Here is a 17,547-nt window from a genome sequence, read left to right as displayed (position 1 = left end):
ACTCCTCTAAACATCACAAACACAAAAAAGGCAGCAATATCTTCTACAGGATTATTATATGGAAAATGAAGGGTTAATGGTGTCATGTGGCGCGTTTACACTAAAGGGCTCTTCACACAGGTGTTTGCATACCAGTGCTGTGTCAGGAATCACCTGTATTTGCATAAGGGGCGTGGTCTGGAACCGGAAGTTCTTTCACTTGCTGTGCTGCACAAGTGGGTGCTGGGAAGTAAGAGGGAGAAGTATGGACGATGGGGGGAAATTATAAAATGTGTGGGTGAGAAATGAAAAGAGGAGGAGTGAACAGATTTATAGAGAGGGGTAACAGTATGAGGACGGGAGGTAGGGGGTGGTATAGAGAGGAAGGAAGGGGTTTTGGTTAGGGGGGGTGTACATAGTGCTAGCTGTATATACAGTAAATGGTTAAATGCCTTTTGGGCTCTAGAGCAAAGGCTTCTTTCTTAAAGCCCATAGCAGGTACGTTACATCATGTTACATTCTGATTTTAGAATCTCCAGGTGTCTGAGGGTGATAGGAGTTATACTCCTCTACTATGTGTAGTCTCCTGACGTTGTGTGGGGTGAAGGTTCTGGCGAGGAGGAAGTGAGAGCGCGCTGGGTGCTTGAGTGCGGATATATGGTGAAGTATACGTTAAAGGTACAGAACCATTTCCAATGAAGGGTAAACAACATAGTGACAGACTTTTACAGCTATATGTACTAAGGGGGTATCGCCAGGGTGGATTTATACAGTCTGTAAGGGCATTGGGGCCTAGAGTTATCAGTCCTCGCATAATTGTACAACCAATGAAGGGGAGCATTGTGTAATAGAGCATATAATTATTCATTTATATAGCACTGTCATATTCTGTGGTGCTGCACAATTGCACATAACAAGCATGTGTCATGTATGAAAGGAACCGTTCATACGTTAGGAGGAAGTATATACTAATTCACACACGGCACTCATGCTAACAGGGTTTAGAGTGAATGAATGTGTGGACGAGGAGGGTTGGATTAGGGAAGCATATAAAGTATATTGGTTTGTGGTCTTGGGCATTGTGTTTAGAATGCACAATGTTATGGGAAGTACATGATGCTTCGTAGAGGAAGTCGTCCCTGAATAACTATTACGTTTTGTATTCGTACTATAGATTGGAGGGATATTGTTATAATAATATATCTATGACCAGCCGTATAGATAAGTGTCCGTAGGTTGGTTATATTAATGGTCCACGTAGACCGATTTCTTTGTAATTCTGTATTCAGAGAATAAGTGTTTGGAAGGGGTTGTTGCTTGTGGGATATTGGTTCCTCGGTATGAACACATACTGGATTACTGGTTTGGCACATGCTAGACTTTTACTCGTTACAGGTAGTGCGCCAAAAACTGTCCTCTGTCATAACTGCTCTCATGCATAACTTGGCAAAAACTTTCCCTTTGTATTATTATATTAGGTACTCAGATGTCCCCCATTCCTTTAAAAAAGAAGAAGAGAGGGGCAGCTGCCCCCGATGATCCACCTTCCTCTGACTGCCTGTTTCCGGAGGTCCGCGTGTTCTTCGTGGAGCGTAAGATGGGGTCCTCACGGAGGCGATTTCTGACGTCGCTGGCACAGAGGAAAGGGTTCTGTGTTATGCCGGAGTACAGGTATTACGCGGGTAGCCCTGAGCTGGTTTGTCTGATGTATAAAGCTTTTTGCTGTGCTCTTACTGCTCGTAAACTCATCATATAACATTGATGTGTTGGCCGTATCGGCTTTTTGTCACATGAAGCTGCTTACACAATCCCTCATTCCATGTCTGAGGTCCTGAAAGTGTATATAACTTTACATCTTTCTCTGTGTCACTTGCCAAAGCGCAAATAGTCTTTACTTGAACGCGATACCTTTTATTCAGCCAATAGAGCTGCTGCTCTATCCATCTATTCATCTGGCCATTCTGTGTCTGTTCCCTTTGCAGTGATGCTGTGACACATGTGGTGTCCGAGGGAAACTCGTACTCCGAGGTACTGGAATGGATTCAGAAACACGCGTCCCATCCTGTGGCATCTGGGGATACCAGGCCCGGACTCCATATTCTAGACATCAGCTGGTTCACAGAGAGTATGAGCTGCGGCAGACCTGTTACTGTGGAGCCCAGACACTCTTTAGGGGTAAGCAAGTAGTTCCATGGTTATTTTTGTTAGCCTGTTACGTTTGGGCAGTGAATGTAGATAGTAGCCTGATATTTTGTTGCCTACATGTATTTTTCTCAGGTTGGTCAATCTTTGGGTTCAGCTGATAAGGCTTTGCCATCACCAATACCACAATATGCCTGTCAGTGCAAGACACCCATAGTTCACCATAACAAGGAGATCACGGTACCATAATCATGTCATAATATGCTATCAAGTTTTTCTTTCCCTTTAATCTCTGTGGGTCTAAGGATCTATTCTGCGTCCTTCTGTTTTGTTTTTTTGTGTGTTCAATAACAATCCAGTGTGCCATGTGTTACAGCTCTAGACGTTTTATCCATCGCAGGAGGCTCTTGAAATCCTTGCACGGGCAGCATCCTTCCAGAGCTCGGAGGTTCGCTATTTAGCCTTCACAAGGGCTGCATCAACGCTAAAATCGCTGCCTTTCAAGCTTCGGTCTGTAGATGATAGCAAAGGTTTGCCCTGGTGTGGAGGTCACTGCAACATGGTCATTCAGGTACCTGGGCATTACCACATATGACCACAAGGTGTCATCGTCTGTAATTTGGATTATTATTATCTTTTATTTATGTAGCCAACAATTTACGCAGCGCTTAATACAATACATATATTCAGGGGGTATGACAAGTCGAGAATTGACAGACTAAGGCAAACTGATAGATTAGGTGGATACTGGCCCATATAGTTTGACAGATGTTAAACATCTATTCTGCAAATCTTACCTTAGCCTATAGGTTATGTTAATATCACAGAAGCTATATGCATAATTTCCTTTACTGCTTGATTAATCCCATAGTTGGAGGTTTTAGTGAATTGCTGTAATGGTTTATATCCTGTAGAGTATAGATGGGTCTATTTGCTGTCCCTGAGCTAAAAGCTGTTTTTCTATTTCAATTTATTACTTTGAAAAAACATGAGTAATGTTAAAGCTAAAGATAGTATAAATGATGGATCAATTAAAGACGCTGTCCCACCTCATCTGCTGAATTTAACATTTAAAATTAAGCATCACATCATGTACTGTCAAGTACATACTTTCCCCAGGAATCTTTCTTTAAGCATGTAATAAAAAAGCATGAATGCTTCATAATCATGTTACATGTAAACAGCTTCTTAAAAGTCCATGTATTGTGTAATGTGATTAACCAATTGCCTCATTCATGTCTATCCCCTCATTGCAGGAAATCCTGGAAGACGGAGTGTGCAGGGAAGTGGAGATGGTGAAGAGCAGTGAGCGGTACCAGGTTATGGAGGTATGTGATACAAGGAGAGTTAATCTACATACAGGACATACACATGCTTCAGTACAGTATGCATATGCTGTGAGATTTGGATAGCAGATCATTCATCGTGCAATATATGGGCAATTGGAGAAATGCTGGCGTTGTCAAACTTATTACAATGGACACAATTAGGGAAGCGTTTTAGGATATACATATATAACACTCCAAACACTTTATCTATATCTGAAATGTGTATCGGATTTTTAAATATTTCACCTGTCTTGGTATTGGCATTGTTTCTATTCAGTGCCAACGTGGTAAAGGAGAACTCCGTTTCTAATTTCTAATAGCACGGCCATCTGTAGTCTTCTATAAAGATATTTCATCTCTGAGTGTCTAAGCTTTTTGCTTCTCATTTAATATCTTTTTTTGTCCTCTCCCGTCAGCTGTTAACAGGTATTTTTGGTGTTGGGGTAACCACTGCAGAGCGATGGTACAAAGAGGGTGTGCGAAACCTAAGTGACTTAAAAAGCATTGAAAGGAAACTTACGAAGGAGCAGAAAGTAGGTGAGACTTGAGGATGATCTAATAGTTGGATAACCCTGTTGGTAGCAGTTAAATTACTTTATGGGTTCTCTTCTAGGGCTGCTGAATTTCACTGATTTACAGACGCCTGTGACACGTGAGGAAGCAGAACACGTCGAGCGTCTGGTAAGAGATGTTTTCGAGAGATTCAAACCCGGCGTCCAGGTCACAATGACGGGTGGATTTCGCAGGTAAAGAAGTGTGGCTATATGGTTTAATGAAAGTATGCTTTTAATCTAAAAGTGTCTCAAAATAAAATGCCTCTGAGCGTTATCAGTAACTTGGTTATATACTTTATATCATAGTATAATGCTGTGCAGCAAGACTTTGTGGGCTGCATGGGCCTGCATTACATCCCTGTATGCTGTGTAATCTGTAAATGGGGTGTTTTTCTGTACTTATGGAATTGTCTTTTGTTTTGTGCCCACGCTGGTGTGTATATTATCATGTGGCTTGGTTTTTATAGGGGGAAACAGCAGGGACACGATGTGGACTTCCTTATTACACATCCTGATGAAGATGCTCTAGATGGAGTTCTGAATAAAGCTGTTAATTGGCTTGAGCGCAAGGTGAGGAACGGAAGTATTGCTGTTGCCAACACTGATTTAGTAAGGAATAAAATCTAAAATGGAGTTGTCGCCTTCCCTGTTTTTAAGAGTTTCAGAATGTGGCTTTTGACAATCAATTTTAACTTAACTTGCAAGTCCCAGAAGAGGGAGGTGAGAAGGATGCTCCCAGGGTAAACGTGTAACGCCAATTCCATATACGTCTCTATTCATTCCTCCCCTGCCTGTTTCTACTGCAGATGGCAGAATTAAGTATGTTATGTGCGCATGATAAAGTGTATCTGTGTGTGATGGAAAGGTAATAACCCGTATAATAGGTTACTTTTATTACCTTTTATGCGAGTCACTGCTGGCAGCTTGATATACGATAAATGTGTTATGACATTCTTTAGATTTTTATTTATGCAGCACCAGCAGATTCTCTATTGTTACATTAGAGTGTATCTCATTTCAGGGTTTGCTCTTGTACCACCACTTGAAAAAGAGGAGTCCTGTGAAACACTCTGTGTCCAGTACCATGGATGGCCATGAAACATGTTATACCATATGGGCTCTTCCAAACAGTGACCCACGAAGTACGGATCTTACATTAAAACCATGCGAGAGGGCGGATGTGGATATTATGGGCTCCTGTTCTGAGCTACCAACAACTAAAGACTGGAAAGCTGTCCGGGTGGATCTGGTGGTCGCACCACACTCGGAATATTTCTACGCCCTTCTGGGATGGACCGGATCAAAGGTCTGTAGAGGGGAGTATCTAGCTCCGTTTACAGAATCACCCAAATGCAATATTTTAGGGTAGTCGTCTGGCCTGGTATTCTGAATTAACTTGCTGTTTTTGTGTGTGGGGTTTTTTTTTTTGGGGGGGGGTTTATCTCCTTAGCTTCTGTTTAATAACAATAGTCTAAGTGGTACTTGATATGTAAATGCACTTCATGTTGTTAATATGTATATTTACAAAAATAGATCAGCGGTCCATGAATGAGATGGGTGACCTTAAGATAGATCTATACTTCTGTTATTACAATATGTATCTAATTTGCTTTGATAGACCTGCCGTCATTACATTCACTAGAATGTATAGAGGGTAGATATTGCTGTATGACGTACGAGGCCGTAATGATAATGACCCTTCTTCCCCCGCTGCAGCACTTTGAAAGAGAGCTGAGACGCTTCTCTCTACAGGAGAGAAAGATGTCCCTGAACAGCCACAGGCTTTATGACACCGTAAAGGTGAGATCAATCAAATGATTTCTATTTTGAAACCATCTTGTATGGGTTTGTGTATTTTCTGTGTCTATTTTAAAGTATTTCTTCAGAGCATTTAACTTACCTGCTCACCTCTACTAAGTTCCCATGACCCTCAGCCAGTCCATGCATTTTGGTTCTACTTTTGAGGTACTCTTTTCCGACGGATTCTGCAGAATGATGTAGAATTTGCTTAATTCTGGTAAATGACTTGGAGCTCTTTATACTGTTTACTCTTATGACCTAATGTTGGTGTTTATAACGCCATTGCAGTCAGGATGGGGATCTTCACAGGTTATGCACACAGTTCCATATTCATATTGTGCAGAGTAAGAAGACCATAGCATCAATATAGCAGATCAAATTGCACCTATGTAAACACGACGTATGTAGCATAATTACAGCTGTGTGACAGGTGGTCCACCTACATTGCTGAATGAAACACCTTTTGTAACTTAATTCAGCACAGAAACATAATTCTTAACACTGTTGAATGCCAAAATCCTTCAGATAAATAATTGTTTAATTATGTAAAACGTCTTATCTATAAAACTGGCCAGGAACATATTCTAATGTTGCCATAGCAACTGGAAGAAACTTCAGTGTTTTTTTTTTGTGATAAACTTAAGTGGAAAGACTCTCCTGAGCAATGTTATTTGCTCAACGTGCTAGACCACGCAATTTATAACTGTACTATATGTATCCAATACATCCGTTAGTACATACAATATCATTTTTTCATTGCTGTAAGAATAGGAGGATTAGAAAGTACATTTAACATCATTATAGAAACAAGTACCTTGTGAATGCTCCTGTTACAGCCTTCATCGTGTGCTTAGCTGTGTAGCAGGGAAGCTCAAGCCAGGTAGTGTTACTTGTATCACTCTTATAATGATGAAATAAACTAGATTAACTCAAAAGCCATTCTGTGCACCAAAGTAATTATTCATTTTTATTTCTTTAGATGTGCTCTCTGCCTGCTGGGTCTGAAGAGGAAATCTTTTCACATCTGGGTCTGCAGTATGTACCTCCATCAGACAGAAATGCCTAACTGGAAGAGTGCAAGAACTCTCAAAGGCGGCGTGCTTTTCATACGCTCCTGCCGCACAGACTGAGACTATTAATCGGGTAAAAAAATCAGGTAACTGCAGAAATGTTTGCATGTAAACATGTTTAGTTGTGCTGATTACAACACAGGGGCAGGGGTAGTTTTTGTTTACGTTTTAAGTTATTGGAATGCATTTTTATTAGTTCAAATGAGGGATGAGTTTGCTTACCCTTGTCTAGAGACACTTGAGCAGTGGTCCAAAGAGGTCTTGAATGGTTATGTGACCCTACTTATGGCAACTTGAATTATTCCTCCAGGAAAGGTCCCTGACTTGCTCCCTCTAGTGGCTGTGCCTTACAGTACCGCGTTTCAACCCCGCTCGGCTCAGTGCAGAAGTAGTAGAGAAAAATGTAGATGCCTGTGCAGGAGGCAAAGATCTTGGGTACCGTGTAGCTGTTATGAGAGGGACCAGCTGCCCATTCTGATGCTTGTCAGCAACAGGGTCATCACCCCAGCACTGTTTCTGGCAATGAGGATAGTGATGTGTTCAGTATGCGATAATAGGGAGCTACATAAAGATACACAAATCTATCTGATAGAATTGTTTAATTTGTAAGCAACATGCTTGTCATTGATGTTATAGCATTGATTGCCATTGATTATTATATTGTTGTTAGCCTCTAGTAAATCTTTCAAGGTGTTTGCTGGCTTGGTGTTACTAGGCTTAGGCTGCACGAATGTCAGACCTTTTTTATGGGAGAGTAAAAATAATTTGATAAAATGCAATTTATGTTTTCATTTGCTGGAGAGGCGCTGTGCTATTTAGCGTGGCTGTAGACAAATTGGGTTGTTTTTAGTTAAAGAGTAAAATCACTAACAAAAGCTGGCTATCGGGGATATTCTGAAACGCACTGCAGCGCCTGTACAACTTTGCTACAATTGTGTGTTTTATCTTGGTTTCTGTTGGGCGGAGGAGGGATTTATTAGTGTTGACTAGTTCTAACAGCAAAAAGCTGCATCTGAGATTAAACTGTGGCCTGGTTTGACCATCCTGGGTATGAAAGTGGAAAACTGGTACAGGTCGTGTTTTCATTCACTGAACCCTGCCAGCCAGGATCATAGAGAGCATTTTCATGTAAACTTGTGGCCAAACCAGGCGTCATATCCTGCTGGCAGACTGGGACAATACTGTCTCTGAACTGTGAGCAGAAGAGGGCGATCTGGGGCAAGCTCTAGATGGCACAAGGTTAGTTGTAGGGGAAATCTGTTACAGGAAGTGTCATGTACCTTTCTTTTTTTTTTTTTTCTTTTCCTTTCTTGTAACAAACATTGGGAAGTGTGTGCAGTTACCTGGTAACTGTCTTAATGCGTGTGTTTCATTGGAACATTCATACCGTGATAAAACTGCAGAAGTGGCCCTTTTAAAAGTATGCGTATTGCTCCAGTAAATCAGACTGCTAAATATAACTGGTTTTTTTGTATGGATGGTGGAAGGGGGACTACCCTGCACAATTTAAGCATATAGCAATGTATTAAGTGTTTGAACACGGGGCTATGTTATGTTGGGGGGGGGTCATCTTAATGCCAGCATATTAGAATATTCTTCTCACCCTACTCTTTTTCAAAGACTGCCAGAGATTTCATGAATGTGCACTATTTAGGCTCCTTGAGTTTATACATATATTCGAATACATATTTATTGCTTATTTTCAAACACAAGTTTATATTGTGACGCTGTTGGGCTCTGGAAAATGACAGTTCCATTTCAAGAATGTGTTGCTGAGCTAGGAGCATAATTATCACACAGATTCCAAATTATGTAAAAAATGGTTTATCTGTTCCATTTTTGTATAAAACACACAGGAAACCTAGCCAATCAACACACAGATTTCAGTCACAGGACTCAATGAATTGTTTTCTTTAAACTTTGAACCTAAAGAACATACAAATGTTTTCTTAACTCTACACTCTGGTGTCTATGCTCTTCCATTTAACTAGTTCTCTTTTAAAAAAAAAAAAAAATTAAATGAAAATAAACAAAAACAAATTCCACATATCCCCATTGTTTTATCTTCTGTCCCAGTTACAGTACAAGAGTAGAGGGCAGCAGGATACTGTTTCCTTATGCAGTTTTCTGTTGTCCCTTCTTTCCAATCAGAGACTTGTGGATGTGGGGAATGACTCCTATAAAACACAAAGAAAAAGTTGGGTCTTGCTGGAGCTACTGTTAGAAAAACCTCTTCTATAAGCTTTTAGTATTATCTTTTATTTATGTAGAGCCAACAATTTATACAGCGCTTCTTTCAATACATATATTCAAGGGGTTTGACTCTAGTCCTCTTACTTTGTTGCTGATTGTATTCAGCTATCCTAGTGGCCAGAATGTAAAACTATGAAGCACCTAATTCTAACCTGAGGCTCTGATGAAATATTAGACAATAACTAAGTAAATCAACAAGAGATGTAAAGCCTTGTTATGATAGAGCAGCATACCTCCGCCTGCAATGGTGGCCTTGATGAGGGAGTCCAACTCCTCGTCCCCACGGATGGCTAACTGCAAGTGGCGAGGAGTGATACGCTTCACCTTCAGATCCTTAGAGGCGTTTCCTGCCAACTCCAATACCTTGGGGGGAAAAATGGTCCCCTTAGCCTTTTTGTGCATATTTGCAAAAAAAAGCACAATGTTTTTCTTTACAACAAGCAGGCAAGTCGTGTGGGAATTACATACCTCAGCAGTAAGATATTCCAGGATGGCAGCGCTGTACACTGCTGCTGTAGCACCGACCCGTCCGTGACTTGTAGTACGGGTCTTCAAATGTCTATGGATACGACCCACGGGAAACTGAATATTAAAGGTACACACGAGATGAATCTTTAAGTGTATTTTTGCTTTTAATTATTTATTTTTTTAAATAAGGGTATATTTACCTGCAGGCCTGCTCTTTGAGAGCGAGATACTGCTTTGGCCTTGGCCTTCCCGCTATCTTTGCCAGCCTTACCACCAGCCTATAAATGGAATACAATATTTCACCAAAGCAAATTAAATTAGGCAACAGTAAGTACCATCTGTATTTTAAAAACACCAAACTTTCATAGAATTCACGACTGTGTTAAGATTCATGCAATATGTCAGTAATTTATTTTTTTCCCCGAAATGTACACAATACCGCAATTGCATTCTGCATGATGTGTTGGTACAGACTTTTTATTAAAATGTACTCATGTTCTTACTGCTGGCATCCATTCAAAAACACGCACACACCCCAATATGTCCCTGAGATTGGCCGAGTTCTACGCACACACACACACACACACACACTACACTCTGCTGTCACACTGCCAATATAGATGAACTGATAGTGTCTCAAACTTCACATAGCAGTAAATACCAAACTCTATATCTATATAGATATACACACCAGTGTATGAGTTGTGTCTGTATAGTCAATGTTATAGTGTTTTTCTAGTCAGTGTTTTGAGGGTGATCAGTCATAGTTAAGCATCCGTAAGACTGAGACTTTCACTGTGTGAAAACGAGTGAGGCCGGTTAAAATTCTGCGCGAAAGCGACTGCAGCCTTTAAGTCTTATTTATTTGGGTTCAATAAATACAGACTGACGCATAGCAACCTTCCCCAAGCCACCCCTGTGTCACTGAGGGAATAAAGCCACCCCCCCGTCAGTGGCCCTGTTCTGTGTGTCAGTGCAGTGTTAGTAAACACAGCGGAGCAAAACATGCTGGCCGCGGGATGCACACCTCCTATACGGTCCCCTACATTTCCTATATCCACCTGTGCTGTTAGCTGCACCTGCATTGAGGTGCCCGCTGAGAACACACGTCGCGCCTTCCCTGGCAGGACTTGAGGCGAATACCCCCTACAACAGGCTCCAGAAAGTGCTTTTAAGCACAGAGGCATTTCGGTGCCAGTCCGTAGACCATGGAATACAGTGATATTTGCCTCTACCTATCTACTTCCAGTTTTCTCGGTTCATGGGGCAGTTGCGGTATCAACAGCTTTACCCCTGGATATCCTGCTCCCGAGTGATACTGGCTTTATAACTCCGGTCTAGTGTATTAACCCGGTAGAGTCAGTCATTCGATAAACAGGATGTCGGTTGTTATCACGTTTCCCGCCTTTTTTTTTTCTACGCCGGGGATATATCGGGGGTATCTGCCGCTGTGAACGGATTGGGGAATGTTTAAATGTAAACACTGCGGCGGTCTGAGGTATTTACCATGTTCTGGGGGTCCGAGCGTCGCCGTGGGAAAATCCGTAAGAAGTTGCCCGGTATCTACGCTCTGCTCTGTCGCCGGTACCGCGCACTGCAAGCCTCACACACACAATAACCCCCCCCTGCCCGTCAGGCCCGAGCGAGAGGACATGCTACAGCCAATCATTGAATGCCTTCCTGGTTTGAAACTGCGGTGTAGCCAATGAAGCGCCTTCTTCTTCATGAGGTGCCTGAGTTTGCCCCGCCCACATCACTTAACGGCCGTTTCCCTCCCAAGGCCTCATAGCTTTCTTTTGCACACGGCACTCATTATGGTGGGTGTAGTTTTGGGACGTCAGCGGGAGAAACAGGTCCAACCAGATGGTAGATGGGCTTGTGATTGACACCTTCGTTCCCCGCTGTTAACTTAATAATATTGAGTAGGCAGAACTGTAAGCGTGATTGACAAAGCGACTATCCAATAGGATGAATGGCTTCTGTGTATGGGCTTACGCTTCGCTTTCCCGCCTTCGTATCCCTGTTTGCTTTAGAAAAAAACTAAAATGGCGACGGAGTCGTTGTGGGGGGTAAAGGGCGCCTTACTCTGTGGTGTTGTACGATCACAATATAAATAACAGCGTTGGTCATAACCGAAGCCTTACGGTAGTGCATCTGAGGCATCAAAGGATGCAGTAGTTCTGCAATATATTTACAGTTTGATTATTTTTGTTTCTACCCACGCACAGTAACTGCTATACCTGCAGGGTCCCACATTAAGCGTAAAACTTACCGGTAATTATTTTATAACGTATCTATGTATCACATGCAATGCAATCGCTATGCTGTGCAGTGAATAACTAGGTATTATTATTGTTACAGCGTGAAATATACATCATGAGGCATCTGACTGGAGATATGCTAGGCAGTTGGTAACAGGACTTGGCATTTGCGTAAACTTCCCCTGGGAGGTTATCTCGTCCGTTGACACCCTAAAGAGCCACTTCTGCATCCAATGTCAAGTTTCTGTGTCTTACGGTACTATATGGTATAAACATACTTTACAATATCAAGCCAAAGAGCCACAATTAATGGCTGTTTTTATTTTTTTTCCTGATATAAAAGATTTTTATATTGGTCCCACCATTTGGGTTGCAATTTATTATTTTTTTTTTTAAATCAAGAGCGCTGCCCACCCTTTTCATACATAATAGGGTGACACAGGGCTGGCAAGCTGGTGTGTTAGTATGCGTGTATATGTTTACTGGCTTTAGCTGGAGCCCTGTGAGATCACTTGGCATTTCTTGCTTCCCTCATAACACAGACATACCAGCACACAAACTAACCCTTAACTCCCCCATTGTAACACCATACGGTAAAACACACACTCACCTTGAGCAGAGCATATATTAAGAGCAGCTCACACATAGTGCAGTGCTAGTGCTACTGCTGCGGGGTTGCTTAAGGTGACCTTCTGAGTGTTTCAGCTATAGAGGAGCCTAGATGAGCTGCACCTTACTCAGCGTGCCCCCTCCTGAATGCCCAGTCTTGTACGGTGAGCGTACACAACTTACCTGTCAGTTAGTCTTCCTTTCCCCCTGCCTCTCTCCCACCACACACATATCTATATGTTCATGGACTGAGCTGGCATATTGTGTGTTGGATTTGCATGTGATGGCTGCATTGTCTGGTCATTTTTGCAAACACATGGGATGCTGCGTTGGTCACCTGCAATCAGCTCAAGTACTCGCTCAGGTGAGATACAATGCGCATCTGAGGAAAATCCTCCCATTGATTTCAATAGGAATACTTTCCTGCCACTTATTGACTGTTTCAAGTATTCACTCAGTAGCAAGAAATGTCAGACTGCAACTTCTAGGTCAAGTAAGACCTTTAAATTAATTTTCATTTTGGGAAAAATGCATATTTAAGTACTGAGAATTATCACATGCATTCTTTTAAAGTAGGAGTGTCAGGGGCATTACACAGCTAGCAGACTGCTCAAATATTTCTGTTCTGTTTTTACAGAGGAAGATACAGAGGTATCCCCTTGTGAGCCAAGAGAAATGGGGTGACATGATGCCGCTGTGTTTATAGAGGAAGAAATTCTACTTGAACTCTCCAAAGTAAAAACAGACAAATCAATGGGACCTGATGGGATGCACCCAACATTATTAAAAGAGCTTTGTGTCCTGGGAAAACTATTAGCAGATCTGCTTAACCAGTCACTAATGACAGGAGTAGTTCCAGAAGACTGGAAGTTGGCAACCGTAAACCACTGCACAAAAAGTTACATACATCAATAGTTGGCAAATTAATGGAAACCATGGATATGATTGTTACATTTTTGGAATCAAACAGTTTGCATGATCAGAAACAACACAGGTTTACTACAGGAAGGTCTTGTCAAACTAGCTTAATTTATTTTTTTGACTGGGTAACTAAGATGATAGTCCAAGGAGGAGCTGTTAATATCGCCTATCTATATTTTAGTAAGGCATTTGACACTGCCCTGCATAGAAGTCTTATAAATAAATTGCAGTCTATGGGTATGGATAATAGTTGAATGGATAAGCCAGTGGGTGATTGATAGGAGGCAGGAGGGTGTATATTCATAGGAAGGACTTGTCACTAGTGGGGTACCTCAGGGATCAGTATTAGGACCTGTACTTTTTAATATTTGTATTAATAATATTACAGAAGGTCTTAATGGTATGGTATATCTTTTTGCAGATGATACAAAGGTCTGCAACAGGGTAGACGTTCTGAGTGGAACAACTCAAATGGCAAATGACTTAAGTAAATATTAATAATATTAATTATTATTAATTAAGTAAATACGTGTAATATTAATAAATGTAAAATAATGCACTTGGGACCTAAAAATACCAAGGCAGAATATAGGATTGGCGGCACTGTACTGTCTGTAACAACGGAAGAGAGGGACTTAGAAGTAATTATTTCTGATGACTTAAAGGTAGGCAGACAATGCAATAAGCATCCAAAAAAGCAATCAGGGTGCTGAGTTGCATAGGGAGAGGCATTAATAGCAGAAAGTGGGAGGTGATTTTGCCACTTTACAGATCTCTGGTGATGCATAACCTAGAGTATTGCGTATAATTCTGGAGACCCCATCTCCAGAAGGATATTGACACATTGGAGAGAGTTCAGAGGAGAGCTACAAAAATGGTAAGTGGTTTGCAGGAGAGAAATTATCAGGAAAGGTTAAAGGATCTTAATAAGTATAGCTTGTTGGAAAGAAGAGGGAGGGGGATGCAACAGAAACATTTAAATACTTAAAGGGATTTAACAAAGTACAAGAGGCCAGCTTATTTGAGAGGATGAGCAATGAGGTCATGGTCTAAAACTTGAAGGCCAGAGACTTAGATGTAACATAAGGAAGTTCTACTTTACGCAGATGGTAGTAGATAAATGGGGCAGTCTCCCAGCAGTTGTGGTGGAGGTTAATACAGTTAAGGATTTTAAACAAGCATGGGATAGACATAAAGCTTTCACCTCTATAGGACCTGGCTGAAGACTGATAGGGGTTTATATGGATTTAGTTGTGGTTACTGAGACCTGATACAATGAGAAAAATTATTGGGGTGTTGCCATACCAGGATAACTTTTACAGAAAGGATAGAGATGGCAGAAAAGGAGGAGAGGTTGCATTTTATGCATTCTTATACGGTAAGCAGAACCTAGAAACCATTTGGGTAATTTTAGAAGTTGGTAACAACTAAGGAGGCTGTTTGTGGATTTGACGGAGACTTGATTTTGGATGGCACTGTAGGAAAGCGTTTGGCCTCCAGTGATTATCAATCTGTGATTAATGTGAGTGAGGAGTGAGGTTGAAATGTACAGGTGGAAACAGTAAAACCAAGCTTTATGATTTTGGAAAGGCAGGTTTTTCTATTATGGAAAGATTTGTAGGTGAGTCGTGGTCTGGATATTTTTAGACAGTACAAGAGAAATGTAACTATTTAAGAGATGTTCTGCTAAAGGCAGCAGAACATTACATTCAACTTGTTAGACTAAAAGAAAAGGGAAACCTCTGTGGTCCTTCACAGATGTGGAAAATATATTAAACGAGAAGGAGCTAGCTTTAAGAAACAATAAACAAAGATGGGAGCAAAGATAAAGCTAAGCTTAGGGACGCAAAGTGCATTATTAGAAAATTAGATGAGTTTGATGCAAGCAGTAACAATCAATTATTTAATTCCTACGCTTATACTATCTATAATGGCCCCAGCAGTTGAAGCTGTAACTTCTTGGAATTTGAAATTGCTTGTCTCTTTATCTAGCATATGCAGAAAAGGCTCTGAACACTTTTGACGCACATCATACCAGTAACACATGTTCATTGACTTGATAGATACATTTAGTTATACTTCAACCTGTGACAGTGGTGTTTCTAAAGAAACATCCCAGCCACCATATACACTTTAAAGCATAGAATAGCTGAGTGGTCCCCTAATAACTAAGCCTAAGAAGATGCGATACATGGACGCAGTGCTGCAAAACACAGAAGCAGTCGGTAGAGAAGGTAGATTAGAGAGTGTGGAAGGGTAGAGCTTGCAAATTTCAGACAAAATTTTTTGTGGCGCATTTTATCACTCAGGCTTCTGGTGGTAGGATCCATGTAACCCGGCAGTCGAGCCTGTAGGAGCCATCATAGGCTCAAAGGGTACTCTGCCTGCCTGTAGCTAGTCTGCCCGGACTTCCACGGAGATAATTCACAGCAATGGTTGAAAGAAGTGGAGGACATTATTTTGTAAGGGGACATAGTATTATGTACTCATCCCTAAGGGGTTACATTTCTATGTGGTCTGTGTTGCAAATACATGGGGTATTCTTACCCAAGCTTTGTTAATGCTGTACATTTCTTAAAGATTATGGCTGTTCTTTCCTATAGGAGCAACATATACACCATATGGACAAAAGTATTGGGACACCTGACCATTACATCAACAGTTATGACATTGCATTCTAAATACATATAGATTAATATGTAGCTGATCCCCCTTTGCGGCTATAACAGCTTCCACTCTTCTGGGAAAGCTTTCCACAAGATTGTAGATTTTCTGTGGGGATTTTACCCATTCATCCAGGAGAGCATTTGTGAAGTCAGGTACTGATGTTGAAAGAGAAGGTCCGGCTCGCAATCTCCATTCCAGTTCATCCCAAAGGTGTTCGATGGGGTTGAGGTCAGGGCTCTGTGTGGCCGGTCAAGTTCTTTCACACAAACTCATCCAACCATGTCTTTATGGACCTTTCTTTGTGCACTGGAGCCACAGTCATGCTAGACTAGAAATGTGCTGAAGGGGATATACCAAGATATTTTGGACAATGCTATGTTTGAGGAAGGACCTTTTCTATTCCAGCATGACTGTCCTGGGCAGGGGAGGAGCACAATACTATGTCACCCGCATAACAAATGAATGAGTGACCTGAAACTGACATGGACAGCATGCTGACAGATGCCATGATAAGTTTATCAGTGTTATTCACTACACCTGTCATTGGTCATAATGTTCTGGCTGATCAATGTATATTAAGCTAAGCATTTTGCACTATGATTATACTGTATATTGATGTATATGTGTCATTCCTGGGATTCAGTAATATTTCAACTTGTATTTTTTTTCAACTACATTTGATTGATTAACTATCCCACATATTTAGGCGCAAATCAAACTTCTAACGAATCAAATTTTCCCACCTCAGGCATTAAAGCCATTTTATTATGTTCAGTTTTTTTCTGATCTGGACACCTTTTATCCTCGACCCCCGTAACAGACAAAATAGTATTGGTTTAAAAAGGATTTTTACGCAAAACCTTTAATAAAACAAGCATCTACCTACTGCTCATAAGTCCCTCATAACAAATTATTACGTACAAATGTAACATTTATGATAATCTTCACATTTTCATGTGATGGGAGTTATAAATAAACAAAGTATGTGCCTGTGATCTCCTTATTTTTGAAAAAATAAGTTATCAATTTTAGATCACAACTTTATTGTTCTAGCCCTTAACATGTCAGGTGGTACTCGGCAAAACATGCTTTCATTTTTAATTCTCTTCCCTAATTTCCCCCTAAAAATATTAATGTGACCGGGTTGAGAATAGTGTGACAGGGTTGAGGACTGCAACAGGGTTGAAGGGACACATCACCTTCAATTTTAATTTATTTTCATTATTATGAAATCCCCCCCCCAAAAAAAACTTATAACAGTATTCTATTTTAGAGAACCGTTTAATAATTCATATTTTTATTAATATAAACTTTATTCAACCAGTGGTAAAATGATACCGGCACTTTTGCCATCCCATCATATTGAGTGGAGACAGGGACACACTTTTGTTTGCATAGATCTATTCCCAATACATGCATACCTTGCTAGAAGGGTCACAAGATACCATCTCAGCCAATCGCTCCACGCTTGAAGTCTCAATTACCTTCAGCAGAT

The 17,547-nt window shown here is 40.9% G+C and overlaps 2 protein-coding genes across 2 annotated transcripts; one reads left to right on the top strand and one right to left on the bottom strand.

Moving 5' to 3' along the window:
* Window positions 1–439: 439 nt before the first annotated feature.
* Window positions 440–6,985, top strand: POLM (DNA polymerase mu). Its single transcript, XM_053464651.1, has 12 exons — window positions 440–657; window positions 1,458–1,650; window positions 1,962–2,154; window positions 2,257–2,361; window positions 2,522–2,692; window positions 3,378–3,449; window positions 3,866–3,986; window positions 4,063–4,195; window positions 4,471–4,573; window positions 5,025–5,309; window positions 5,720–5,803; window positions 6,783–6,985. The coding sequence occupies exons 2-12, from the start codon at window positions 1,466–1,468 to the stop codon at window positions 6,867–6,869; spliced, it is 1,539 nt and encodes a 512-aa protein (XP_053320626.1). The 5' UTR covers window positions 440–657; window positions 1,458–1,465; the 3' UTR covers window positions 6,870–6,985.
* Window positions 6,986–8,681: 1,696 nt separating this feature from the next.
* Window positions 8,682–11,259, bottom strand: LOC128492198 (histone H2A.V). Its single transcript, XM_053464668.1, has 5 exons — window positions 11,101–11,259; window positions 9,795–9,872; window positions 9,595–9,708; window positions 9,360–9,489; window positions 8,682–9,050 (listed from the first exon to the last, which is right to left on the bottom strand). Exons 1-5 carry the CDS (start codon window positions 11,101–11,103, stop codon window positions 8,989–8,991), a joined length of 387 nt encoding a protein of 128 aa, XP_053320643.1. The 5' UTR covers window positions 11,104–11,259; the 3' UTR covers window positions 8,682–8,988.
* Between the last annotated feature and the right edge of the window lie 6,288 nt (window positions 11,260–17,547).

Source organism: Spea bombifrons, chromosome 4, assembly GCF_027358695.1.
Source record: "Spea bombifrons isolate aSpeBom1 chromosome 4, aSpeBom1.2.pri, whole genome shotgun sequence".
Classification (NCBI taxonomy): domain Eukaryota; kingdom Metazoa; phylum Chordata; class Amphibia; order Anura; family Pelobatidae; genus Spea; species Spea bombifrons.
Note: the sequence above shows the minus strand (reverse complement) of the source record. Positions and strands in the feature narration are given on the sequence as shown.